This window comes from Podarcis filfolensis, assembly GCF_964270895.1.
Source record: "Podarcis filfolensis genome assembly, chromosome: 2".
In the NCBI taxonomy this organism is placed as follows: domain Eukaryota; kingdom Metazoa; phylum Chordata; class Lepidosauria; order Squamata; family Lacertidae; genus Podarcis; species Podarcis filfolensis.
The window spans coordinates 17,987,660-18,015,454 of record NC_139605.1 but is presented as its reverse complement, the minus strand read 5'-3'; the positions used below and the strand labels follow the sequence as shown (position 1 = coordinate 18,015,454).

The window sequence follows — 27,795 nt, the reverse complement described above, 5'->3', positions numbered from 1 at the left end:
GGGAGCAGGAATATGCACTAAAAGCTTGACTGCAGACTTGGCACAGATAGACGCATGTTTAGCACATCTCTTTGGTGATGTCTCTGCACTCTTACTCTGATCAGTACTTGATTCTGTTTGGGATGGGATCTCAGGGGAGCCCTTCATGGAGTTTATTGACCTGATGGGAGAAGAAGCAGGGAGGAACGAGGAACTTGGAGTTTATGTGACTGCTGTATTCCCAGCACCCAGAAGGAGATCCATCCTTTCCTGAGCTGATCTGGGCTGGGAGAAACTCCTGCTCCCCAAAGCCAGCTAGTTCTCATAACATTGTCATTATTGCACAGACACTCCACTTTCTTCCATGCTAAAGGCAGTTCTCTGGTTTGAGGCTCATGCTGTTTCTAGCTTGCTTAAGCAGCGGAGGGGAAATATCTGCTGAAATGGAAACAAACAACATGGGGGTTATTTTGCAAATTAGCTAGACTAATCAGCTGTTAGCTGCCAACAGCAGAGCAAACTGCGGGGTCTTTATAAAGTTATCGTGCTATTGACTCATGTGCTTTCTTACCGACAATCTGTATATTTATAGGACCAGGACCATAGAAATGGGAAAATATTAGTTACATGAAATAAAAGACACCACTGCAATATGTAAATGTAATTGGTGCTGCATTGAGATTTGAGATCCTCCATATCAACCAATTGGAAGGAATATACTCATCTCACCTACATTTAAAGTATCAAGCATGAAGGACATGACTGTGAACAAGATTAACCATGACAGCTATAAATTCAGAAAATGTATACATTTGCTTGTCTGCTTGATTGCATTTGTCTGCTGTGATTCACTTGCAATTTACAATAAAAATATAAATGAGGTTATCATCAGTCAATAGTACAGAATACTAAATTATAAACAACTTCTACAATAGATAAAAGTCACATATCTAAATTGTTTAAACTGGTCTCGGATGAAAAGCTTTGATGAGTCTACTGATTGAATTACATCTTGCTCAGAACTTGTACTGCAGCTTCCCAAATTATCCACTGTGATGCAGTTTTATTGGGGTAAAAATGCAAAATGTTTAAAATCAGTGGCCAATCATTCTGAATTATCAGTGAGGGTTTTGTTTTGTTTTAGTTTACATTTTGAAAGACTGGAATCTTTTTCTTGTCAAAACAATGGAAAAGAAAGACAATTGGCAATATGCACAGCCCGGGCTGGGAGAAATAAGAGTTTTCTTGATTTCTTTTCAGAGATTAAAATATTTTAAATCGCAAGCCCAACAATCTTGCATAAAGCACCCTTGCAGAAGCAATTAAGACTCCCAAAACTTTGGCTCTCTTTAAACGCCCTGTTTTCTAGCACACATCTACAGCCTTAACTGTGAAATCTTTACATGGAACCCCCTGGTTCACTCTCTGCCGTGGAAGAAAGTAAAAGTTGCGTTTTCATTTTGTTACATCCAAATCAGGAGCGGAGCTTTTGTCACCCAGGTATCCTTCTGTCTAAAGCCTCCAAGAAGAATTTGACAGTCCTCTTCACCTTTAGGAAATTTATCCCTAGACCTTAATTAAGGTTCAGTTAGAAAAGCGGAAATTTGCCTCCCACGAATGCTTGGACAAAGTTTTACTTTATTTTTCTGTGATTTCCCCTTTTGATATTTCTGTCCATTCCTCTCCATATCACCTGGTGGTGAGGTGTAGCTAATGCGGCAGAAGACAGAATTCAAGATGACCTTAACAGGCTAGAGAACTGGACCAAAACTAACAAAATGAATTTCACCAGCGACAAATGTATGGTTCTGCACTTAGGCAGGAATAATCAGATGCACAAAAATAGGATGGGGGACATCTGAAAAGGATCTATGGGTCTCCGCTTAACACAAGTAAACAGTGTGGTATAGGAGCAAAAAACGCTATTGTAATTCTAGGTTCCATCACCGTAAGTATAATGCCCACTTTCGCCTTTTTAATATCTGTTTGAAAAGCCTGGTGTGTACTATGGTTGATACAAAAACATAGAGAACCTTCAAAGGCGGTCTGAGACTTCACACTAAATTCCTTTGCCGGCATTCTTTTAAAAGCACACAGGATTAATTCAGCAAGCAATTTGTACAGAAGCAAGATGGCGTTAGTTATGCCATATTCAAACAGAATAAAGAAACGTTTCTGAGACCCCACACTATTAGACAGCATAAGGAAATCTTTGGTGTAATTCATAACTCACTTGACTACAAATTGGTAATGTTTGCAGATGATATTCTTTTGTTTATCACGAAACCTCACAGTACTGTTCCATTGTTACTGCCAAAAACAATTATATATTGCATTATCTCTGGATATACTATAAAGGTAAAGGGACCTCTGACCATTAGGTCCAGTCGTGACCAACTCTGGGGTTGCGGTGCTCATCTCACTTTATTGGCTGAGGGAGCCGGCGTACAGCTTCCGGGTCATGTGGCCAGCATGACTAAGCCGCTTCTGGCAAACCAGAGCAGCGCACGGAAACGCCATTTACCTTCCCACTGGAGTGGTACCTATTTATCTACTTGCACTTTGACGTGCTTTTGAACTGCTAGGTGGGCAGGAGCAGGGACCGAGCAACGGGAGCTCACCCCGTCGCGGGGATTCGAACCGCCGACCTTCTGATCGGCAAGTCCTAGGCTCTGTGGTTTAACTCCCAGCGCCACCTGCGTCCCTTATCACTCCTAATTACTTTTACTCAAATAAGGCGGTGTGTTCCTATGCTTTCACACATCTACTCAAGCGATAAAGCCACACCCCAACCATCCCTTAGGCATGCATGAGATATGCCCTGCCCAAGCTTGCTGAGGTGTCCCGATAAACCATAGCCTAAGAGCAATCTGCCCTGTTTTTGGGCATTCTTACCACAAGCCAGTAAAGATAAGCCTCTAAGTGAGTCTGTGTTTTCTGATTGGCAAGTCCTAGGCTCTGTGGTTTAACTCACAGTGCCACCCACGCTCGTCCAAATTGGAGTTGATTTTAATAGGAAATAACTTGTTGGTTTAACCATTTAAACAATACCAATTTCATATTTGCATAAAGGTAACGGGACCCCTGACCATTAAGTCCAGTCGCGGATGACTCTGGGGTTGATCTGAATTTCAACCACACAGTGGGAAACTGTTTTAAATACTATAACAAGGGCATCTCTGGACCTTAAAGTGAGGCTCATACAACCAAAAATAATATTTAGAATTCTGCCCCGCTCTGGGCCGTGATGACAGATCTTGCTCCCCTTGAGACTCTGCAAAGCCAATTCCTACGTCGGCTCCTAATGCTCCCCCTGTGCGTAAGCAACGCAGCCATGCGACTAGAATTGAAGGTCGCATCCCTAGAAACTTGCCTGTGGAAGCAAGTCTTCAATTACTGGTTATCATTGTGGCATAGATTACCAAACCATTACCTTGCCCAATGCTTATGGCGAGATGAATTCTCTAGCCTTTGGACTAGTAGAATTCATGCCAAACTCCTGAGTTATGGAATCTCTCCCTCAGATTCCCTAAAACTAGACCAAATCACTGCTCAGAGACTGATCCGCCAAAGACTGGATGACATCGATTTACAGCGAAATTATACGCTGGGGGGAGGTGTTTGTTCGCCCCAGAACATTGGTATCACTTTAACTTACTGCGTTCCATCATACCTCTCCTCCCTTTCGACTGTTGCACATAGACTGGCCTTCACCAAAGCGAGGTTTAACGTTTTTCCCTCCAATGTCCTGAGACATAGGTTCTCAAAGGGCCAAGCCCCCGCCGTGTGCGAATGTGATAAGGTGACGCCGGAGTCGCTCCAGCACATTATGTTCACTTGCCCCTTGTTTAATGTGCTACGGGCAAATTTGTTGGGATCAATCATACAGAAACTAGAGGGTACCCCACCAAAATTCCACCTTGCCCAAATCTTGCAGGACAAGGATACCCACACGACCCTGAAGGTGGCTAGGTTTCTAGTTGCTGTCCTTTCCCAAAAGCGACGCCAAGGAGCTCTACAAGCTAATTAAGGCGTAGTATGCCTTTCCATTTTATAGTATTTTATTGTTATAGTGGTGTTTTAGCGATTGCTTTTTTTTCTCCTTACGGCACAAGCTGTTATTTATGTGTTGTTTTTACCTGTATGGGCCTATGGCCGTAATAAATGATATATGATAATATTTAGAATATACTGGACCCCATTATGTTTGTTTAAAAAAGGGCTGTCTAAGGTATCTAACTGTTGAAGATACAATAGGGATAATGCTTCTCTAAAACACGTTTTTTCATTGTCCTATATTGAAAGATTTTTGGCAGAAGGTAACCGAAACTATCAATAGAACTGTACAGAACAACCTTACATTTACAGAGCAAAATATCCTTTTGACATATGCCCAGCACATGTGTGGTGGGATGGTGAGCTGCTTGTGCGTAAAATCCTAATCCCTCAGAGTTTGGCTAAGTCCCCAAACCTCTGTCTGTGACGGAGCTCCTTAAGCATGGCTCCATCAATCGCTCGTTGAATCGGACAGTGGGCGTTTGCGGAACTTCTTCCAGCATAAAAGCTCCTTAACGGAAACGCGTCTTCTGGACTCTCGGCGTGACAGTTTCCGCCGAGGAGTGGGTGTCCCTACAGGAGGTCCTGAAACCTCCCCACTGTTCTCGCTTGAAGTGTCTCTAAGCCCTCCCTCCGACTCACTTTCCCTTGGAACTCCACTTCTCCCCCGCTGGTCCCCTCTTCCGCTGAACGGTCTCTCTCACCCTCCGTGTGTTAGTTTAAAGCAGAGTCCCGTGCACAGCAGAAGGATGAGGAGTACGTGCTGCATACTCTATATTGCTTTATTTAAAGTTCAAAGCGATTATATTACAGAAAGACATCTTGCCTCTGCCGGAGCAGAGAAATGCATCCTCTCTCCTCGACAGCTCGGAGAGAATCACCAAAGTGAAACTGCAAAGAACAGTGAAAAACAGGAAACCAGTGTACGTCACATCCAGTCTCCCTTTCCCGTGAGAAACTCCAACAGTACAGACTGTGGAATGTAAACACCTGTCTCGTGACAAGCCCTTTCGCTGCACAGTGAAGGAAAGCAGAAACCAACATCCTCCCCCTTTCTGTGAACATCACTGGGCAGCGTGTTCGTACAATATCAGTACAAACCCAACTTTTGCACATAGGTACAGTGTTGATCCCTGGATACAATCTTGGACAATACATCAGCAGGAATTTCATTACCTGGCATATAGGACACCGTTACGAGTCCCTTCTGAATACATTCCCTAGCATGCTGCAACTTTAATTGCAAGTGCTTTGTGCTTTGCTTACAACCTTCAGACTTCAGCAAAGCTAAACATGCTTTGTTGTCCTGGTAAACCCGGATTGGACATTTGACAGGAATTTTCATATCTTTGCACAATTGTATTAACCATTCACAATCCTTAAGTGAATAAGACAGTGCATTCAGTTCGGCTTCACAAGAACTTAAGCTAACTGTTGTTTGCTTCTTGCATGACCAATCAAACAGACCCTGATTGTACATGTAGCAAACTCCAGACGTACTTTTCTTGTCTGTAGTGTCACTTCCAAAACTTGCATCTGCAAATATCTCAAGACCACCAGACTTTCGATTGTTAAATCTCAGTCTGTAATGCATAGTGCCTTTCAAATACCGCGCTATGCGTTTCAGAGCTTTCCAATCCTTGATACTAGGATTGTTGACTTGTCTGCTTAGCAAATTACAGCTAACAGCAATGTCTGGTCTTGAACATCTGGCAATGAAGTTTAGCTTGCCTAGCACACTTCTGTACAATGTAGTGTCAGAAAATGCTTCTTCAGTGTCATCTATCTGATAACCTGTTGTCATCGGTGTGTCTACAGGGTTAGCATCCATCAGATTTAGTTTGCTTAACACATCAGCAATTTTCCGTGACTGGTGTACTAGAATGTTACCATCTTGATCTCTCTCTATTTCCAGAGATAGGTAGTTGTTTACCTCACCAAGATCTTTCATGTCAAAGTGCTCTTTCAGTTGAGCTAGGGCGTTATTGTACATTGCGACATCTTTCCAAAAGAATAATAAATCATCAACATAAAACAAACAGTACAGTTTCTTTTGCCCCTCCTCTTTGACAAATACACATGGATCAGCTTTCCCTTGCTGAAAACCTAGAGAAAACAATACTTCAGTGAGTTTTGTGTGCCAACACCGTGCACTTTGTTTGAGACCATAAAGGGATTTCTTCAGAGCACAAACAAATCCCTGTTTTACCTGTACGCCATCAGGTGGAAGCATATAAAGTGATTCATCTAGAGATCCATACAGAAAAGCTGTATTAATATCATGGTGACTAATGTGTAGATTTTCCTCTGCAGCTAGCTTGAGCATAAGCCTTATGCTTTCATACCTCACTGTGGGTGAGTAGGTCTCGTGATAGTCTTCACCTGGTACCTGTGCAAAACCTCTGGCTACCAATCTGGCTTTGTGTCTGACTATCTTGCCATTTTGATCTGTCTTCGCTTTGAAGACCCATTTGCTTCCAAGCAGTTTCATTCCTGGAACTACTGGAACTAGCTCCCATGTTTTGTTCCTTTCTAAGGAATCAAGTTCAGCCTTCATGGCATTTAACCATGGCTCAGCTTCCTTTGAATCCAAACCCTGGATTTCTTGGAAACTAGAAGGTTCAAATACCTTCTTGGAGCTTTTAACAGCTGTTACTGCTACCGTAGCAAATTCATCAGCAAATCTCTTTGGAGGTCTGCCTTTTGTGGCTCTCTGTGACCTACGAATTAGCCTTAAGTCTTCAACACTCTCCTCTTCCTTCTTAGGAGAAAAACGACCTATTGTGAACAATGGTTCCTCCAATTCTTGATCAGAGCTTTCAGAGGGTCGCATAGAGGCTTTCGCACTCTTGAAATCCTCTGAATCACCCGATTCAGTTTCAGATTCAGACTCAGAACCTTCATCAGTGGGTGTGGGTTGTTGTGGCTGCTTTTGACTTTCCTCAGTCTCATCACCGTCATCAGGATAACATTGGAAAATTCCCACATTCTCCCCCCACTTTGCATTGTACTCAACACTTCTCGTGAGCTTAATTGCCTTAGAGTCAGTCATCATTATTCTATAAGACCCTTTCTGATAACCTAGAAAGATACCATGCAATCCACGCTTGTCTAACTTGGAATTTTGTGGTGAATGAACCCACATGTCAGAACCAAAAATTTTCATGTGTTTAATGTATGGCTTCTTGCCAAACATCTTCTCATAGGGGGTACAACCAATCGCTGAAGATAACCTGCGATTGTAACTGTAAACAAAACACGAGAGAGATTCAGCCCAATAACTCTCTGGAAGATTGGCATCATGCAGCAAGGTTTTTAACCCTTGAAGCAATGTCTGATTTGCCCTTTCCGCAAGTCCATTCTGCCATGGCGAGCGAGGACTAGACAAATCGTGTTGAATTCCTTTCTCAGTCAGAAAAGCTTCAAACTGCTGAGAAGTGAATTCTCCCCCGCGATCACTGAAAAGAGTCTTTATCTTCTTACCATGCACATTTTCCAACCAAGCACAGAATTCCTTGAACCTAGGAAAAGCCTCTGATTTCTGCTTGAGATTGTACACAAAAATATATCTGGAAAATGCATCAATGAGAACCATGAAGTACCTATTGCCACCCAAAGAGGGCGCTAGTGGTCCAACCAAATCTGCATGAACAATCTGGTATGGTTCCGTAGCTTGCCTACTAGACACCTTACCTTTCGCAGCCATTTTTACCTTGTTTGCTGCGCATGCTTTGCACTTCATGTGGTACCTGCAGGGTTTAATAGTCATACCTTCAACCAAGGCAGGCATTTTAGATACTGCCTCAAAATGCAAATGACCAAATTTTCTATGAAAATCATGAATACATTCTGCATGCAAACTTTTGTTAGAACCTGCAATGCAACAAGTGTCATCCTGCACAACATCATCATAATACAAAACAAACAAACGATCAACATATTCAGCATGCAATACATAATCATTTTTCTTTGTGATGATGCACTTCCTGTTCTTGAAGGAAACGTCAATGTTCCGCTCATTCAGCTGTCCAACGCTGAGCAGATTATGTTTGGCATCTGGCACGTAAAGCACATTCTGTATCGATAAGTCCAAACTGTGAAGAACAACAGTTCCGTAGCCTTTACTGGGAATTGTGTGGTCATCCGCCTGGTGAATCGCACCTTCCTGCGGTGTAAAAGACACAAACAGTCTCTTATCGTTGCACATGTGGTGGGTCGCCGCTGAATCAACAACGAAGAAAGATCTAGACGTCTTCTGGACCTCTGCAACCTTTGGAGTGAAGCGTGAAACCATAGCCTTGTGCTGCGTTGTCCTTGACACCGGACCTTTGCCTTTGCCTCGGCCTTTTCCGCGCGATGAGCTTTCGCTGCGCTGCTCTGTCTTGGCCCTGGGATATCTGCATTCCCTCTTCATATGGCCTAGACGTCCACACGAGTAGCATTTCACTGCCTTCAAAGCTTTGGCGCCATCTGGTGGTTCCACTGCACTATGGGACGACGTCTGTGAAGACTCCCCCTTGCCCATGCAGCTAGCACCCCGGCGATCTGCTTCATTTAAAATCACGGCAGTAACATAATCCACTGTTAGCTGAGCTGTTGGTTGCACAGCAATCTGGGTTGCAACAGACTCCCAACCTGAACCCAAAGATTGTAGTATCATGAAAGAATACACAGCCTCTGGAAAGTTGAGTCCTCTCTGTTGCAGCTCATGTCTCAGATTTTGCATCTCCATCAGATGTAAACGCACATCTCCACCTTCAGCAAGAGCCATATTATGCAGCTTGTTGAAGTAAAACATAGTGGATCCAGCTTCTGTCCTTAAGTGAGCCTCTCTCAAAGCGTCCCAAATTTCTCTGGCTGAGGTCTTATCACGCAACAGACAGAGCTCTTCCGGGGATACTATCAATGTAAGAGTTCCCCTTGCTTTGGAATCCTTAGCTGCCCATACATCTGTAACTGGAGCTGGGGGGTTGTCTGTAATCACCTCAAACAAACCCTCTTTCCGCAGAATTGCCTCTGCATACAGAACCCAGTCCGCGTAATTCTTCTTATTGAGCTTTGGAATCCCACAAGCATCCTGAAGGGCCATCATGACTCTGGCATTAGCCTTCAGCGTCATATATGCTGCTTTAAATCTTGCTGCGTCACTGCTGCAGCTGCCTTATTCCAAAAGCGCACTTAAAAGTTACTTTCGATTTCCCCAGCATAGTAACTTGTGCCTGGGAGCCTTTTGCCTATTCCCAGCAAAACGGCTTTAAAGTTAAAAGTCCAGCCATAAGGCCATTAACTAGAAGCTGGCAGGCTGCCCGGAGCAGTAGCACATACCTCATCAATCATCTTGACACGCAGAGCAGATTCTGATCCGATCTGTCCCTCTGCATTCCGATCCCTTGCCGGCACTCCGATTCGACTTCTGGAGCCCATAACCCCGTGTTAGTTTAAAGCAGAGTCCCGTGCACAGCAGAAGGATGAGGAGTACGTGCTGCATACTCTATATTGCTTTATTTAAAGTTCAAAGCGATTATATTACAGAAAGACATCTTGCCTCTGCCGGAGCAGAGAAATGCATCCTCTCTCCTCGACAGCTCGGAGAGAATCACCAAAGTGAAACTGCAAAGAACAGTGAAAAACAGGAAACCAGTGTACGTCACATCCAGTCTCCCTTTCCCGTGAGAAACTCCAACAGTACAGACTGTGGAATGTAAACACCTGTCTCGTGACAAGCCCTTTCGCTGCACAGTGAAGGAAAGCAGAAACCAACACCGTGAGCCCTTTCACCTCCTTCGTCTCAGATGGCAGTTCCCTGACATCCACCTCCCCTCCAGGGCCCCCTTCACCCCCTTCCCTCCCCTCCTCTGCGGGAGGCGAGGGAGCAAAACCCCTGAAGGAACCCCCCTCATCTTCCGAAGTTTCGAACACTTCCCTCCACCTTTTGCTGTTTCCGGTTTCCAAGTACTCCTCCTCATCAGAGTCTGTTCCTCCTTCCAACTCCGATTCCCTGAATCCTTCCAGTTCCTCCTCATCGTCGGTGGTGCCAAAGTACTCCCTCCGGAACCTCGCTACTGGCTGAGGTTTCCTGGGGAACCTTTGGTGGAACGTTTCGATCAAGATCTCGTCACGGACCTCCTCTGCCGTCACCCAGGTGTTTTCCGACTCCGGTTCCCCTTCCCACGCGACCAAATACTCCACCTGATTACCCTTCCACCTGGAGTCGATGATTTCCGCCACATGGTTGCGGCTTTCCCTTTCTTCTATGGCTGGCCCCCGTGTGGATACCCCCTCACCTTCCCCCCTGTATGGTGACAGTAATGACCTGTGGAATACTGGGTGCAGTTTCATGTGGTTCGGTAACCGGAGTCTGAAAGCCACTGGGTTGACCTGTTGGATGACCTCAAATGGTCCCAATCTTTTGGGTCTCAATTTCTTGCAACCCCCCTTGAACGGCAACCCTTGGGTTGATAGCCAGACCCGATTCCCCACCCTAATTGTTTCACCTTCCCTTCTGCTCTTGTCTGCCTGCCTCTTATATTCTTCTTTGGCCCTTTCTAAGTTGAGTTGGAGTTGACGATGGATCGCTTCCATTTCTTCTACAAAATGTTCAGCGGCCGGAACACTCCATCTCTCCCCTCCTTCCCCTGGAAACGCCCTGGGGTGGCACCCATAATTAGCCAAAAAGGGGCTCATCCCGGTGGACACATTCTCTGCATTATTGTAAGCAAATTCCGCTAGTGCCAACTTTTCGACCCAATCGTTCTCTCTGTCATTGACATAACACCTCAGGTATTGTTGGAGGATACCGTTTGCCCTCTCTGCCTGCCCATTGGTCTCAGGGTGCCTGGCAGTCGAAAAGTTGACCTCTACGTGCAACAAACTCATAAGTTTCCTCCAGAATCTGGACGTGAACTGTTTCCCTCTGTCGGAAACCACCCTCAAGGGGGCTCCATGCAGCCTAAAAATATGTTCTATAAACAATTTCGCCGTCTCTTCCGCCGTGACTGCATGTGAGCAAGCTATAAAGTGACCCATCTTAGTTAACAGGTCTACTACGACTAGTATGGCGGTTTTCCCCTGGGATTTGGGCAGATCAGTCATAAAATCTATCGACACCGCCTCCCACGGTCGTTCTGGTGTGGGTAACGGTTCTAATAACCCCGCTGGTGCCCGCCTTTCTCCTTTGGCTCTCTGGCATTGGTCACACCTTCTCACATACTCCCGTACATCCTCCCTCACCTTGGGCCACCAAAACTCCCTGGTCACCAACCACATGGTCTTGTGTTGCCCAAAATGCCCCGCTGTGGGATTGTCGTGCAGCTGTTTGAGTACTCTCCCCCTCAATTCCCCTTCAGGTCTATATAGTGCCCCTTTGTAATACAATGCCCCGTTTCTTTCTTCAAAACCTCCGGGGTCTCCTCCCTCTCTCCTTAAACCTCTGAGCTTATCCTGGGCGTACTCATCATTTACCGTTCCCTCTACCAGTTCTCTTTGCCCCACCCAGGCCGCCCCACACACCCAGTGGTCCTCCGGGATAATATGTCTCTCTTCCGGCGCTCCCTCCCCCTCCAAATATTCAGGTTTGCGAGAGAGAGCGTCCGCTCTGATGTTTTCTGGACCTGGCGCATAGCAGATTTCAAAATGGAATTTGGAGAACTCCTGGGCCCATCTCACTTGTCGTTGGTTGAGCACTTGTGCCGTTCTCCAATACTCCAAATTCTTGTGGTCCGTACACACTTGCACCTTATGCTGTGCGCCAATTAATAAGTGTCTCCATCTCCGGAACGCTTCGTGGATGGCGAGTAGTTCTCGGTCATATACAGTGTAGTTCCTCTCGGATTTGTTCAGCTTACGCGAAAAGAAGGCACACGGCCTCCATTCCGACTTATTGCTCCCTGGCTGAAGCAGCACCGCCCCCACCGCCCGGTCTGAGGCATCAGTTTCCACTCTCATGGGTTTTTGTAAATCCACATGCAGGAGTTGTTCTTCCGAAGCGAATGCCCTTTTCAATTCCTCAAAAGCTTGCTCCGCCTCCGCCGTCCAAACGAATTTCTTCTTGCTGCTTAGACAGTCCGTGATGGGAGCCGTTAAGTGGGCAAAGTTCTTGATGAATTTACGGTAAAAGTTCCCAAACCCTAAGAACCTTTGCACATCCTTTTTCGTTTTCGGTGTCTTCCATTCCAGCACCGCCTGGACCTTGCCTGGATCCATGGCTAATCCCTTGTCCGATAAGCGGTACCCCAGGAATTCCACCTCCTTGGTGTGGAACTGACACTTCTCCAATTTCACCCACAACTGGTTTGCTTGCAGCTGGCTCAGCACTTCCCTGACATCCTTTACATGCTGCTCCTCATTCTCTGAATATATCAGCACGTCATCGAGGAAGGCCACGCAATTCTTGTAGAGCAAAGGTCCCAGTACATGGTTCATGAGCGATTGAAAACAGGCGGAGCCTGATTGTAATCCGAATGGCATAACGAGATATTCAAACGCCCCCAAAGGGGTGAACATGGTGGTTTTCCATTCATCCCCTTTCTTTATTCGTATCAGGTTGTATGCTCCTCTCAGGTCCAGTTTCGTGAATATCTTTCCCTTCCTCACCCTGGTCAAAATGTCATCAATCCTGGGCATGGGGAAAGTCACTGGTTCTGACACGGCATTTAACCGCCGGTAGTCCACTACAAGCCTGGGTTTATCCGTGTTTTTTTTGTCCACAAAAAACACTGGGCTCCCCCCCACCTTCTGCACCATTCCTGGCATCTTTCTTGCTAGTGTAGCGCCTTTTGCCTTTTCTGCATCCTGCGCCCTCCTTTCTTCTAGCCTCGCCGTTTGCAGTGCTAGCTGGACTTCCAACACCCTGTACCTTTCTTCCAGGCTTGGACCCTCTCCAGCTCCTGCTGCTCCTCCGGCTCCGGCTGGGTTGCTCATGATGCCTCTCTGCACAAGCTGCTTTCAGGGACTGTCCGATTGCTGTGGTGGGATGGTGAGCTGCTTGTGCGTAAAATCCTAATCCCTCAGAGTTTGGCTAAGTCCCCAAACCTCTGTCTGTGACGGAGCTCCTTAAGCATGGCTCCATCAATCGCTCGTTGAATCGGACAGTGGGCGTTTGCGGAACTTCTTCCAGCATAAAAGCTCCTTAACGGAAACGCGTCTTCTGGACTCTCGGCGTGACAGTTTCCGCCGAGGAGTGGGTGTCCCTACAGGAGGTCCTGAAACCTCCCCACTGTTCTCGCTTGAAGTGTCTCTAAGCCCTCCCTCCGACTCACTTTCCCTTGGAACTCCACTTCTCCCCCTGCTGGTCCCCTCTTCCGCTGAACGGTCTCTCTCACCCTCCGTGAGCCCTTTCACCTCCTTCGTCTCAGATGGCAGTTCCCTGACAACATGGAACCTTCGAAAAGGAAATATGAGTGGACTCTCTGTGCCCTTACTATGGCACAAAGACATACTGATGATTTGGAAAAAACAAAAATGTGGCTCCCTTCTTCGATTGGATTGAAGACTTATACAAACTCGCAACATATGAACAACTTGCATATAAATGCAGACTTGCCATGGACAAATTCAATGATATTTGGAATCCATTCTTACAAATACATTAATAGGTTAAGATCCGGTGAAATACAATAACAACTTTGTAAAGTACAGTGCTACCTCGGGTTACATACGCTTCAGGTTACAGACTCTGCTAACCCAGAAATAGTGCTTCAGGTTAAGAACTTTGCTTCAGGATGAGAACAGAAATTGTGCTCCGGCGGCGTGGCAGCAGCAGGAGGCCCCATTAGCTAAAGTGGTGCTTCAGGTTAAGAACAGTTTCAGGTTAAGTACGGACCTCCGGAACGAATTAAGTACTTAACCCGAGGTACCACTGTATACAGTTTTGGGGTTCTCCCCCTCTTTACTTTCCCTTCTACATGGGTGCTGTTTCTCTTTTTATTTCTCTCTCTTTTATTTACAACTCACCACGTTTAGTGCACATATAATTATGTACTTTTCAATAAAGATGTCTGGGGAAAAAGAAGTATAGTGTCCAGATTGAGGGAAGTAAAAGTCCCACTCTCTTCTGCCTTGGTCAGACCACACCTGGAGTCCTGTGTCCTTTTCTGACCACCACAGTTTAAGAAGGATTTCAACAATGTGGAAAGTGTTCAGAGGAGTCCGACCAAGATGATCAAAGGGTCTGGAAACTAAGCCTTATGATGAATGGTTGAGGGAGTTGGGTATGTTTAGCCTGGAGCAGAGAGAGGTGGTATCTGTCACATGGAAGATGGAGCAAGCTTGTTTTCTGCTGCTCCAGAGGGCAGGACCCAAACCAATGGATTTGAATTACAAGAAAGGAGAACTTTCTGACAGTAAGAGCTGTTTAACAGTGGAATGGACTACATTAGAAGGTAGTGGAGCCTCCTTCACTGGAGGTTTTATAGCAGAGGTTGGATGGCCATCTGCCAGGAATTCTCAACTGTGACTTCTGCATTGCAGGGGTTGGACTCAATGATCCTAGGGGTACTTTCCAACTCTACAATTCTGTGATTCTAGGTGGGTGAGAAAGAAAAATAAGTGCGTATGTTAATGACAGAAGTTCAGAAATGCCACCCAGAGTGGCTGGGGCAACCCAGTCAGATGGGCAGGGTACAAATATTAAATTATTATAATAATATAGAAATGGGCAAGTGTCGGGGGAGAGCTCCTTGTTTGGGGTTTACTTTATGGCAGTTTCCTGTATTCATACGTAAAACTCATTTGCTATTGTAGGGAGGACTGAGTAAATCCAAAACTTCTACGCTTAGTTACAAATTTCTACGTTATGTCTAAAACATATCATGGATATATCATTATTGAAAGGTTCAGCAATTAAGGGTTAACTTTTTATTTCCTTTTTCAACTTACAGCCTTGGAGAATTACTTAAGTTCACACCACAGAGAATTAAAGTCGGAACAAACTCAACAAGTGATGCAATTAGATTTGTTTACTGACTTGAGTTTGGGCCATGTTTTTTCACAGATGTGTAAGCCTTACTAATTGGACATAAAGTATCCTGAGTATTATTTATCCATTTCTGCCTAGCGAGAGATATTTGTAATTAAGACCTCAGAAACGTTTCTCTTAGTAATAGCAATGCCCTGGATACAGAAGTGATAGAATCAATACAAAGTTGTTATTGACGAAAACTGAATTTTGTGATGGAGATCCCGGAAATCTCCATTGGAATTTAGTAGCAAATAGACTTTAGATTTTTTCCTACCATCAGTTCCAGGGAAAGCTCAGCCTCCAACATCAAAATATGCCTGGAAGTATTCTATACCTTTACACAATTTTGTCTCTTAGGCCTGCGTCCTGTGTCCTTTAGGTAAAAGGTAAAGGACCCCTGAGGGACGCGGGTGGCGCTGTGGGTTAAACCACAGAGCCTAGGACTTGCTGATCAGAAGGTCAGCAGTTCGAATCCCCGCAACGGGGTGAGCTCCTCTTGCTCAGTCCCTGCTCCTGCCAACCTAGCAGTTCGAAAGCACGTCAAAGTGCAAATAGATAAATAGGTACCGCTCTGGCGGGAAGGTAAACGGCGTTTCCGTGTGCTGCTCTGGTTCACCAGAAGCGGCTTAGTCATGATGCTGGCCACATGACCCGGAAGCTGTACGCCGGCTCCCTTGGCCAATAAAACGAGATGAGCGCCGCAACCCCAGAGTCGGTCATGACTGGACCTAATGGTCAGGGGTCCCTTTACCTTTACCTTAAAGGACGCCTGGACGATTAGCGACTACAGGTTTCGAGTTTTCATCTTGCTTTCAGGCTGAGGAAGCCGGCGTTTGCCCACAGGCAGCTTTCCAGGTTACGTGGCCAGCAGCACTAAACCACTTTTGGTGCATTGGAACACCGTGACGGAAACCAGAGTGCACAGAAACACCGTTTACTTTTCCTTGCAGTGGTAGCTATTTTTCTACTTGCACTGGCATGCTTTCGAACTGCTAGGTTGGCAGGAGCTGGGACAGAGCAAATGGAGCTCGCCCCATCGCGGAGATTCGAACCGCCGACCTTCTGACCGGCAAGCCCAAGAGGCTCAGTGGTTTAGCCCACAGCGCCACCCGCAGCAAGTGATATCCATATGCAAAAGCAGAGAAGCACAAAGTTGCCAAGCACCTAATAATGAAAAATTATTCAAGTACATTTTGCTTGTGCTGTAATCCACATTAATTAAAGTCTTGGGACAATCTTCCCTTAGGTGATGCAGGCAGAGTTTCACTTTTTAAACCAGCTTAAAGTGCCCCTCACAGCAAAGCAATGAATAGAAGAGTTCGACCATCTTACCAGAGCAGGGCTGTAGATCATTTTGAAGTTACACCGATGCAAAGATCAGAGACCACTTTTTGAGGAGCTGTGGTGATACTGGGTCATCTCAGTGCAACACTCAGGATTCACAGTGATACGGGTAAATATTTGATCCAACACTCCAGAACACAGCAGCAAAAAAGATCACTTAGACCACGGGTAGGCAAACCAAGGCTCGGGGGCCGGATCCGTCCCAATCGCCTTCTAAATCTGACCCGCAGATAATCCGGGAATCAGCGTGTTTTTACATGAGTAGAATGTGTCCTTTTATTTAAAATGCATCTCTGGGTTATTTGTGGGGCATAGGAATTTGTTCATTTTCTCTCTCTTCAAAATATAGTCCAGCCCCCCCACAAAGTCTGAGGGACAGTGGATGGCTCCCTGCTGAAAAAGTTTGCTGACCCCTGACTTAGACAAGTGTTTACTTCTGTTTCCTCTAAATGGGTTTCTTCCCTAAACCTTCCTTGGAAATATTTTCATCTTGCATTTATTCTGTCAACATTATCAGGATAATAAACCTTTTGTGATGTTACAAATGCAACATTCAGTGTATTATTTCAATTCATTGACAATTATTGGGACATTCCAATGCATACCAGAATCTTATTTGCTTGAGAATCTTATTTACCTTTCATTCATGCATCAGCGTTTTGAGAACTTGGAAGCAAGAATGAGTTGGGCAGTGATGACAGTGAAGTCCTAGACATGTTTACTCAGAGGTGGGCCCCACTAGGTTCAATGGAGCTTACTCCCAGGTAGGAAAGGGCAAATCTGTTGCTTTTGGATCTCAAAGTTTCTCGTTTTCCCAGTTTTAAATTCAGTTCTCCACATTTATGTAGCAATTTGTTACAATACCTCCTCCTGAAATTTCATCAGCATTTTAGCACAAATTTCTCCAGACAGATCTTTGCATGGTTTTGACCAGTGCTCCTCCCCCCCAAAAATGTTTAGGGGTACTCTCATTTTCCTACTCGTATTGAAATACTGCCCCTCAATGACTCCAAATTTAATTCACAAGATGTTTAGGGGTATGTGTACCCCTGCGTACCTGTCAGGGAACTGCCATCAGTGCCGGAGGGAGAGAGCAAAATCCAGAGGGATTCCAGAGAGCGTCCCGGGATTGGGAGAGGCAGCCCATCTTCTGGGGAAGAGAATCAGCGTAGCACCAGTGGAGAAGGGGGGCAGATGGGGGAAGCGGCGAGGCGGTCCCATGACTCCTTGCCGGGGACCAGCGGGGAGAGTAGAGGTCCTCCGCTGCCTACGCCCTCCTTGCGCAGAAGGCTTTCGCGCAGAGAGAGTAGGAGGAGACTAGGTGTCAAAAAGCTTCTTTGCTGGAAGAAGTTTAAGAAACACCCACTGATGGATTCTGCCAGCGATTGAGATAGCCACGAGAGAGTGGCTGTCCGGACAGAAAAGGTTCACTCAGGCAACCCAGCCAGGTGTTGGCACCGGCTTACGCACGAGCAACCCCTAGAACCATTACAGTATCCTCAGAAAAAAGCATTGATTTTGACTAATATGCACATTTATGCAAAAAAATTCCCCTAATATAATGCTTTTTCTATACTATTTAAACTAATGTGCATTTCAAGGCAATTTCCCTTTAAAATATGCCATTTGAGATATGATTCGGGTGTGTGTGTGGGGGGATGCTCTGCAAAATTCGAAGATGTGAATTTTGACAGATAGGTGTGCTATGGTTCTCATATTGTTTCAGAAGGTCTGAATTAGGTAGTTTAAAATGCAAACTAAATCAAATTCCTCCTCTATCCCTACTCCCAGGTAAATGTGCATGGGATTATAGCTCAAATGCTGTGTTTATAACTTTCTTTTGTGAACATTCACATTTATTAGGCAATTAAAGATGTTTTCCTTCTGCCATTCACCTTGTGCAGGAGAAGAAAGTATGTGATGCCAAGGGAATACAAGACTAGTGTTTGCAGAAGTTGTTCAAGATCTCTTTCTTTCTAAAAATAGCAGCTAGTTACTAACATGTCTACCCAGAAGTAAGTTTGATTGAATTTAAAGTTAAGTGTTACGATAGCAAGCCAGCTTTATATCTTCTTCAAAAGAAGAATGTATGAATGAGCTTTTCCTTTTTAAAAATTTGTCAATTAATTTTTGTTGATTTTTATAAAAACAACAAATTAACAGCAAATTAATTCAAATTTAAAACAAATTCAAATGTTGGCTTCCCACCCTCTTCCTGGTGTTTCTTTTCTCTCCTTCCTTTGCTGCTCACAATAACATAGGTAAAGGTAAAGGTAAAGGGACCCCTGACCATTTTTGCTTTTTTGGCCGAGGGAGCCGGCATACAGCTTCCAGGTCATGGGGCCAGCATGACTAAGCCGCTTCTGGCGAACCAGAGCAGCGCACGGAAACGCCATTTACCTTCCTGCTGGAGCAGTACCTATTTATCTACTTGCACTCTTGACGTGCTTTCGAACTGCTAGGTTGGTAGGAGCAGGGACCGAGCAACGGGAGCTCACCCCGTCGTGGGGATTCAAACCACGTCCTTTTGATCGGCAAGCCCTAGGCTCTGTGGTTTAACCCACAGCACCACCTGCCTCCCACAATAACATACTTTCCCCTAATTTCTATTCATTCCCCATCTTTCTGAATTTTCACTATCTGTGCCTGTTTTAATTCCAGCTTAGACTTTTGTTTAACTATAGCATGTCCCCAGTTATTCAAGTATTCTTCCTTTATCTACCCATATAAATCGTGAAGGAGCTTTTCCTTTGAGTTTCGTACCAGGAGATAAAACTGAGCTGACTGTGAAATGTGGAACAAGCAAGCAGCCTCCTGATGGTTTTGGTCAAGGCAAGGCTGGTGTTGAGGGTTGACTGGGTTGGGCCAAGGGCCCTCATCCCAGCAGCAGGGGCTATTGACGCCTCCTGTTCATATCTGCAAACTGCTTGCTCGCTTTCCTCTTCCTCTGCCACCCCAGAAGAAATGACTACCCAAACTACAACTGAGGTGAGGAGGGGGAGAAGCTGTCACTGCCTGCTTGCTCATTGGCTGCTTCTGACAAGCGAGCAGGGGTTGCCAGCTGCAAGGCAAAGGAGCAACACCACCTGCCAATAATTGTGGCGAGTGGGTCAGCTTCCCATAATATGCACATTTTTGTGTGCGTCTTGGTTGGCTGAGGAACAATAGCCCCAAATTTGGAGAAGTTTGCATTTTGAAAGGTAACTCAGTTTGTATATTGGTTCAACAAAATCTGACTTGGGTAATATCTCCTTGAAATGGCATTCTTACAGTGGTACCTCAGGTTACGTACGCTTCAGGTTACATACGCTTCAGGTTACAGACTCCGCTAACCCAGAAATAGTGCTTCAGGTTAAGAACTTTGCTTCAGGATGAGAACAGAAATCGTGCTCCGGCGGCGCGGTGGCAGCAGGAGGCCCCATTAGCTAAAGTGGTGCTTCAGGTTAAGAACAGTTTCAGGTTAAGAACGGACCTCTGGAATGAATTAAGTACTTAACCTGAGGTACCACTGTATTCCAGACTTTTGCCAGCACAAGACTTCCTCTCTGCATGCCCTCCCAAATCTATTCCAGAAGGTCGGGTAGGGAATCCAGAACAGAACACAATGAGGAGAGAGGGAGAACAAATCCTGTTGCACAGGTGGAACTCCTTGCACAAACAGGACAACCTCATTGGCTACAATCCTCTGAAATCAATGGACCTTAAGTGGGCCTTCTCTGAGTGCATACTTTTTCTATAAAGGTAACTGCAATTAGCAAAGATATTTCCTACATAAATTTCATTCAATTATGTTTTTTAAAAAATAATTCAGTTGGGGTTTTATTGGGGTGGTGGAGGAGAAGCTGTCCATTTGTTGATGCTCAGTGAATTTAGCCATTTGATAAAAGAAAAGAATGTGTAGAAATGTCTAGCATTTTGTGGCTTTGTTTCTCTTCCAATTGTCTCCTTGCATTTTCAGATCTCAGGAGGTCAGACGAAACGAGAAATGGGACATGGAAATGGAACATCACAGACAGAGTTTCTTCTCCTGGGCATTCTAAGCCAAACAAAGCTATCAACGATTTCGTTTGCTGTCTTCCTATCAATGTCCATGGTTGCTTTGCTAGGAAATAGTCTCCTCCTAGCTGTGATCCAGGTGGACTCAAGTCTTCAGACTCCAATGTATTTTTTCCTCAGTCAGTTGTCCTTCATGGATATGTGCCAAGTCCTTGTCATTGTTCCCAGAACAGCAATGGCTTTTGTAACAGAGTCCAAAACAATTTCTCTTGTTGGATGTGTGGCCCAGATTTTCCTTGTTCTGAACATAGGAGGAGCAGAGTCCCTCCTGTTGGCTGTCATGTCATATGACAGGTATGTGGCCATTTGCCGCCCTCTGCAATATGCAGTTCTCATGAGAAGAAAATTATGTTTAGTCATGTCAGCCAGTGTGTGGATTTCATCTTTCCATTATGCATTGATGAAAGCGATTTATTTACTAACTCTTTCATACTGTGGATCAAACGTGATAAACCATTTTTTCTGTGAGTTCCACGTCCTGATAAAGTTGTCCTGTTCAGATACATCCATCTTTGAAACAGTGTCATTATTAATTGGTAGCCATTTATTGCTTCTGTTCCCCTTCTCCATCATTGTGGCCTCCTACGTATCCATCCTTCTGCAGATTCTGAGGGCTAAGCGTTCAGCGGAAAGAAGCCACAAAGCACTGGGCACCTGTTCGTCACACTTGTGTGTGGTAGCCATCTTCTATGGGTCGGCCATCTTGCGGCACCTAAGGCCAGCCTCCTCCTACTCAGCAGAGAGGAACCAGATTTTTGGTGCATTGTGCACAATTGTCACCTCGACTGTGAATCCTTTTATATACAGCCTGAGAAATCGGGATGTACTAGCAGCATTAGGGAAACTGTTCAGGAAACTGAAGGTACTTCCGTAAAAATATTGGAAGAGCCCTTCTGGATCATGTTGATATTTGGAGTTTTGATGAAAGGACAGGATACCCAAATCCTGTCTGTGAAATCACCCCAGGCCTCAAAACTGTCCGAAATTCCATTTCTCTCTTCTAAAAATCGACAGCTAAAGCTTTCCTCTGCTTTTCTCACAAGATGCTGTGCAGAGGCAAAATGTTACTTTTATCAGTACAAGACAGCTTCAAAAAGGCTAATGAATAGACTCTGTCAGTGCCAAGCAGGCCTGGGAACTGAATCTTATCTCATTCGGTTGTAACATCTTGAACATGCTGAACGCAAGGCTTCTCATCCCCCTTTCCTGGGAAGGGTGCCAAGAGTCCAAAAAGAGTCCCAAGACAGGAGCTTTCTGTTCATGCTCAGGAAACCCAACATGGGGCAGGACTCTTGAAGAGGAGGAGAAAGGGGAGGGAACTGGAAGGGGAATATATGCTCTGTGCAAATGACTGTGAACCCGTGCTTGTTTGTGAGTTATCACACTTGCTCCTTCTACCAGTTCATGGATGGTAGAAATAAAGCTTTTTCTCCAAAACTATTCCTTGAGTGTCTGTTGACTCCCATTTCCTGGAGAAGAGTGACTAGTGGGGTGCCACAGGGTTCTGTCTTGGGCCCGGTCTTATTCAACATCTTTATCAACGACTTGGATGATGGACTCAAGGGCATCCTGATCAAATTTGCAGATGACACCAAACTGGGAGGGGTGGCTAACACCCCAGAGGACAGGATCACACTTCAAAACGACCTTGACAGATTAGAGAACTGGGCCAAAACAAACAAGATGAATTTTAACAGGGAGAAATGTAAAGTATTGCACTTGGGCAAAAAAAATGAGAGGCATAAATACAAGATGGGTGACACCTGGCTTGAGAGCAGTACATGTGAAAAGGATCTAGGAGTCTTGGTTGACCACAAACTTGACATGAGCCAACAGTGTGACGCGGCAGCTAAAAAAGCCAATGCAATTGTGGGCTGCATCAATAGGAGTATAGCATCTAGATCAAGGGAAGTAATAGTGCCACTGTATTCTGCTCTGGTCAGACCTCACCTGGAGTACTGTGTCCAGTTCTGGGCACCACAGTTCAAGAAGGACACTGACAAACTGGAACGTGTCCAGAGGAGGGCAACCAAAATGGTCAAAGGCCTGGAAACGATGCCTTATGAGGAACGGCTAAGGAAGCTGGGCATATTTAGCCTGGAGAAGAGGAGGTTAAGGGGTGATATGATACCCATGTTCAAATATATAAAAGGATGTCATATAGAGGAGGGAGAAAGGTTGTTTTCTGCTGCTCCAGAGAAGCGGACACGGAGCAATGGATCCAAACTACAAGAAGATTCCACCTAAACATTAGGAAGAACTTCCTGACAGTGAGAGCTGTTTGACAGTGGAATTTGCTGCCAAGGAGTGTGGTGGAGTCTCCTTCTTTGGAGGTCTTTAAGCAGAGGGTTGACAACCATATGTCAGGAGTGCTCTGATGGTGTTTCCTGCTTGGCAGGGGGTTGGACTCGATGGCCCTTGTGGTCTCTTCCAACTCTATGATTCTATGATTTCCCTCTTCCTGGTGCAATACTTTTTCCCACCCGAGGGCAAAGCCTCATAAGGCTACATTGGAAATTGCAAAACAATAAGAATAATTAGCTATGCACCTATGTTTTCTATCAGTAAACACAATTAAAAACACAGCAATCATAATCGTAGATGACTTGCTGTAAATACAGGGACTAAAACTTTATTAGCATTTATGGGTATATATTTCCATGATGATTGTTTCTGGTGCAACCCCACACCTCAGTTATCTTGAAAGAAAGTCATTGTATTATCATTACCCTTTCAAGTTTTAATGGCAGGACTCCAGATATGTTCTATATAGTGTCATTGTCCTATCTACAGTGGAACTTTTCACATACTGCCTGAAAAGTGTTTAGGAAGCTGAGACCATATTTCATGGTGTGGCGTTCGTACGGAGCCCCCTGTTACGATATGAATGCAATGCTGCTGCAAAGTGCTAGCTTGAAATGTAAACATGATGGGAATGTTGGGACTGCTCGTGAGAAAAAGAGGGACAGTCATTTCACAGTGCGAAGCACCGGAATTAGCTCAGAGTGAAATATGAGCTCTTCCGTTTATTCCTGTCCGGGATGTACAGGAAGTGTTTGTCACAACACTGCTGGTGTATGGAGAGAGCAGTCATGTTTTTTGTAACGCTGCAAAGACAGAAATAAAAGCATGTAAATACGTTTCTGTCTATCTCTTTCCCCTGCCTGGGGGGGCAGGAAAGAGGGGTGTGTTCTTCTCACGTTTGAGAAGAATCGCCGATCGAGACCTTGCCTGCGCCTGCTGGGGAATGCAGCCAGGGAGGTCAACAGGGAATCAAGCCGGGTGCCTGGGACTGCTGCCAGCTTCTCAAGAGAAGGGCTTGAATTTCCCAACAGTCGGCTCACGGACTATTGACCCGTACACCACTAATCCGCTGCCACCAACCAGGTCCTCCCCGGTAAATCACTTAGTCTCAGTCAGTTCTCAAGTTAACCACGAAGATTGTAGTTTATTGCAAGCACAAAATAAACTTTAATTGCATTCGAAACACTGTTAACCCTTTTACCCTCCTAGTCTTATTTTATCCTGTCTCTAACTCTTCTACCTCCCCTCACACAAGAACCAACTGCACTAACTGTCTCTCTATTTCCAACTGTCTGCCAACTGCTTTCCCAACCGCTCCTTCCCAACTGTCTAAACCTCTGGCTAAGCCCTTTTAAAAACAGGTAGGATCCGCCTCTGGCTTTTCTATTAGTCTACCTATTAACTGAGGGGCGCGGGTGGCGCTGTGGGTTAAACCACAGAGCCTAGGACTTGCTGATCAGAAGGTCGGCGGTTCGAATCCCCGCGATGGGGTGAGCTCCTGTTGCTTGGTCCCTGCTCCTGCCAACCTAGCAGTTCGAAAGCACGTCAAAGTGCAAGTAGATAAATAGGTACCGTTCCGGTGGGAAGGTAAACGGCATTTCCGTGTGCTGCTCTGGTTCGCCAGAAGTGGCTTAGTCTTGCTGGCCACGTGACCCAGAAGCTGTCTGCGGACAAACGGCGGCTCCCTCGGCCCATAGAGTGAGATGAATGCCGCAACCCCAGAGTCGGTCACGACTGGACCTAATGGTCAGGGGTACCTTTACCTTTACTTTACCTATTAACTCTTTCTCTCCCCCTGTACAGACATTTCCAAAAGAATGGGCGAACGCCACCCATGGAAACACCATCCTTTCTAGGCATGGGTTGAAGCGGTTTCTCCTTTGCCCTGGCACTTCCCTCCAGAAACTCACCCTTTAGTGCTACATCAGAGCAAAAGTCAATGTGGATAAAGCCCAATGGATGCTTGCTCTGATTCAGCAGTAAATAGAGAGCATAAAACCACAACAAAGACCATAAGAAGAGCCTTTGGATCAGGCCAATGGCTCATATAGCCTAATGTCATGTTCTCACAGTGGCCAACCTGATATCTATGGAAATCCCATGAGGAGGACCCAAGCAGAAGAGCAGAAAGGCAGTTTCCGGAAGCAACAGCCAACCTTGAAGGGTTGGGGAGCAGGGGTAATCTTAAATATGGGTATTGTGTTATGTTCTATGAACTGGACGCTAAGCGCCATGTAAAGATCTTGTTCTTAAATTTATCTAAGATAAAGGAAGACTAAATTTAATCGAGCACAATAAGTGGGAATATACACCAGCTTTCCTGCAGACAAGTTAAGACAAGAGCCTCAAAATACAATTTGCATATTTGGTTTTTTTAAATAAAAAAATTATTTATGATTTTCAGTTTTATACATTTCAATAATTTTAACAATCATTTAAACATTTCGAAACTTAACTTCCTTCCCCCTCTTTCTGCGGTTCCTTAAATTTATTTTTTTTATTTTCTGCATATTCCAAATTAACTTACAGTATTTTTTGCTCTATAAGACTCACTTTTTGCCTCCTAAAAAGTAAGGGGAAATGTGTGTGCGTCTTATGGAGCGAATGCAGGCTGCGCAGCTATCCCAGAAGCCAGAACAGCAAGAGGGATTGCTGCTTTCACTGCGCAGCGATCCCTCTTGCTGTTCTGGCTTCTGAGATTCAGAATTTTTTCCCCTCTTGTTTTCCTCCTCCACAAACTAGGTGCGTCTTGTGGTCTGGTGCGTCTTATAGAGCGAAAAATATGGTAATCATTTACTCATCTACTTTAAACGTATAAAACTGCAGGTTATTACAGTACAATAGTCCTGCCAATGTTCTTATCTGTTTACAGTTTGTTTGAAAATATTCAATAAACCATTTCCATTCTTTCATAAAAAGTTTGTTATTTTGATTTCTTATTTTTCTGGTAAATTTCACCATTTCTGCGTATTCCATAAGTTTTTTTATCCATTCTTCTTTCACTGGGACTTCTTCTTTTTTCCATTTTTGGGCAAATAACATTCTTGCCACTATAGTTGCATACATGAATAAATTTCTATACAGTTTGGGTAGTTCTGTCCCTATAACCCACCCCCCCCAAAAAAAAATTCTTTTGGCAATTTGCATGGTTTTTGGAATATGAGTAGATTGGTAAGAACATTAACTACTTTCCAGATGGGATGTGGGGAACCTGTAGCCTTCTAGATGTTGTTAGACTCCAACTCCCATCAGCTTCAGCCAGCTGGGTCAGGAATGATGGGTGATGAAGTCCAACAAACCTGGATAGACCAACATACACTCTTTAGAGGAATGGAATCTTTTGTGTGGAGTCAGGACATATGTAAAAAATATGTGTATATATTTAACGTCATGCCTAATAATTTTATAAATTTCCACCATGTCATCTCTTACTTGCCTTTTCTCTAAACTAAAAAGTCTCAAATTCTGCAACTTTTCCTCACCAGGGAGTTGCTCCAGCCCCTTAATCACTTCGGTTGCCCTTTCTGAAACTTTTCCAACTCTACAATATCCTTCTTGAGGTGAGGCAACCAAATCAATAGGTTCAAAAGGACAGGTCAGTTTGAGGATGGCCAGAAATGAAGGGTACCCCTGGGTAACACAGCAAATGCACAAATACCACTTCAGGTTCATGATCTGGAAACGAAAAGGTAAATGTAGAGGATTCTACATAAACATCAATGGGGAGAACTGCAATCACATAGCTTACAGAATTCCTTAGAGCAATGTTTCCATCAACAACTTCTTAATTAAGGACTTGGGACCAATTTCCCTAAGGTCAAAAGTCACCAAGAATACTTTACTAGATATTTTAAACTTTGAAGTGCCTGAGGAATGCAAATATTGCTCTTTAGTTCTTCCTCAGGTGATTTTCACCATGCTGCCAAGAGAACTAAAACTGGTGCATTCTGAAGAACTCTGCAGCCCTAGCCCCTGAGACAGAGGCTGAAATCATCATGGGTAAAAACAAAACAAAACAAAACAAACTAAGATGACACAACTTAGGGCTTCCAGAACTGAGATGCTGCTATTTTGAAGAGCATCCTCATTTCAGTAAATCAGGATACCTGATGTTACGAGGTATTTCTATTAATCGGTATAGCTTTCTCATAGATTTTATTTAGAGCTGTTGTTGTTGCCTCCTCCATCCAAAATGTCCTCCAAAGTCTTTTCTATATGGTAAGGTAAAAGGTAAAAAGGTAAAGGACCCCTGGATGGTTAAGTCCAGTCAAAGGTGACTGTGGGGTGCGGAACTCATCTCGCTTTCAAGCCGAGGGAGCCAGCGTTTGTCCACAAACAGCTTTCCAGATCATGTGGCCAGCATGACTAAACTGCTTCTGGCACAACAGAACACCGTGACGAGTGCCAGAGAGCATGGAAATACTGTTTACCTTCCTGCCACAGCGGTACCTATTTATCTACTTGCACTGGTGTGCTTTTGTACTGCTAGGTTGGCAGAAGCTGGGATAAAGTGATGGTGCTGTGGTCTAAACCGCTGAGCCTCTTGTGCTTGCTGATCAGAAGGTCGGCAGTTCAAATCTGCGTGATAGGGTGAGCTCCTGTCTCTTCTATATATCCAGAAATGTGCACATGAAGGTAAGTGGCTTTGTTTTTGCTTTGGTGAGGCTTTTATTGAGCGATGGCTCTTGATAGTACAGATTTTATAAGCATTTCCCAACACTAGAAAAAAAATGGCTGCCTAGGTCCTGGGTTGGCAGTGAATGAGAAATAAAGTAGAATCAACACCATGCCTAATAGCAGGCAGATCCAAAATAAGTGATGCTCAACAAGATTCAGCCTTGAAGCATGAGATCTAGCCACAGACTGGAAAAACCCACAGCCATTCTCCAATTCGTAAGAAATGGACCAGATGGGTACTTAATGTTTCAGAGATGCAGGTACCTTAGTGCAGCCAACATGCAGTGTCGTCATCACGAACAACATCATCAATTTATATCCATACCACTCTTTGGCCAAGGCCCCCAAGGCAGTGAACAGACAAATAGAAAATGGGGAAAAATGCTAAACCAAAGTGCAATACGATCAATCAATAAGAACCT

General features: G+C 44.8%; 3 protein-coding genes and 1 long non-coding RNA gene across 4 annotated transcripts in view; 3 read left to right on the top strand and 1 right to left on the bottom strand.

Annotated features, from left to right (window-relative positions):
* Nucleotides 1-18,897: 18,897 nt before the first annotated feature.
* Nucleotides 18,898-27,795, top strand: part of LOC310758203 (olfactory receptor 2V1-like) — a gene marked incomplete at its 3' end in the record, with an annotated part of 192,923 nt that continues 184,025 nt past the window's right edge. The window contains exons 1-2 of the mRNA XM_083604131.1: nucleotides 18,898-19,324; nucleotides 20,295-20,686. Of these exons, the coding sequence (XP_083460257.1) occupies nucleotides 19,154-19,324; nucleotides 20,295-20,686 (563 nt within the window). The 5' untranslated portion in view covers nucleotides 18,898-19,153. The remainder of the gene's footprint in view (nucleotides 19,325-20,294; nucleotides 20,687-27,795) is intronic.
* Nucleotides 21,868-24,595, bottom strand: LOC310757431. The gene is made up of 3 exons (XR_014545201.1): nucleotides 24,471-24,595; nucleotides 23,890-24,091; nucleotides 21,868-22,853 (listed from the first exon to the last, which is right to left on the bottom strand). It is a non-coding gene; the product is annotated as an uncharacterized lncRNA (long non-coding RNA).
* The window catches only part of LOC310757133 (olfactory receptor 2D3-like), a 181,528-nt gene continuing 178,458 nt past the window's right edge, over nucleotides 24,726-27,795 (top strand). Inside the window, exons 1-3 of the mRNA XM_083602330.1 lie at nucleotides 24,726-24,860; nucleotides 26,182-26,256; nucleotides 27,186-27,331. The gene's annotated coding sequence lies outside the window, so the exon portion shown is untranslated. The remainder of the gene's footprint in view (nucleotides 24,861-26,181; nucleotides 26,257-27,185; nucleotides 27,332-27,795) is intronic.
* The window catches only part of LOC310757281 (galectin-1-like), a 36,540-nt gene continuing 33,513 nt past the window's right edge, over nucleotides 24,769-27,795 (top strand). The window contains exon 1 of the mRNA XM_083602586.1: nucleotides 24,769-24,874. Coding sequence (XP_083458712.1) covers nucleotides 24,797-24,874 — 78 coding nt within the window. The 5' untranslated portion in view covers nucleotides 24,769-24,796. The remainder of the gene's footprint in view (nucleotides 24,875-27,795) is intronic.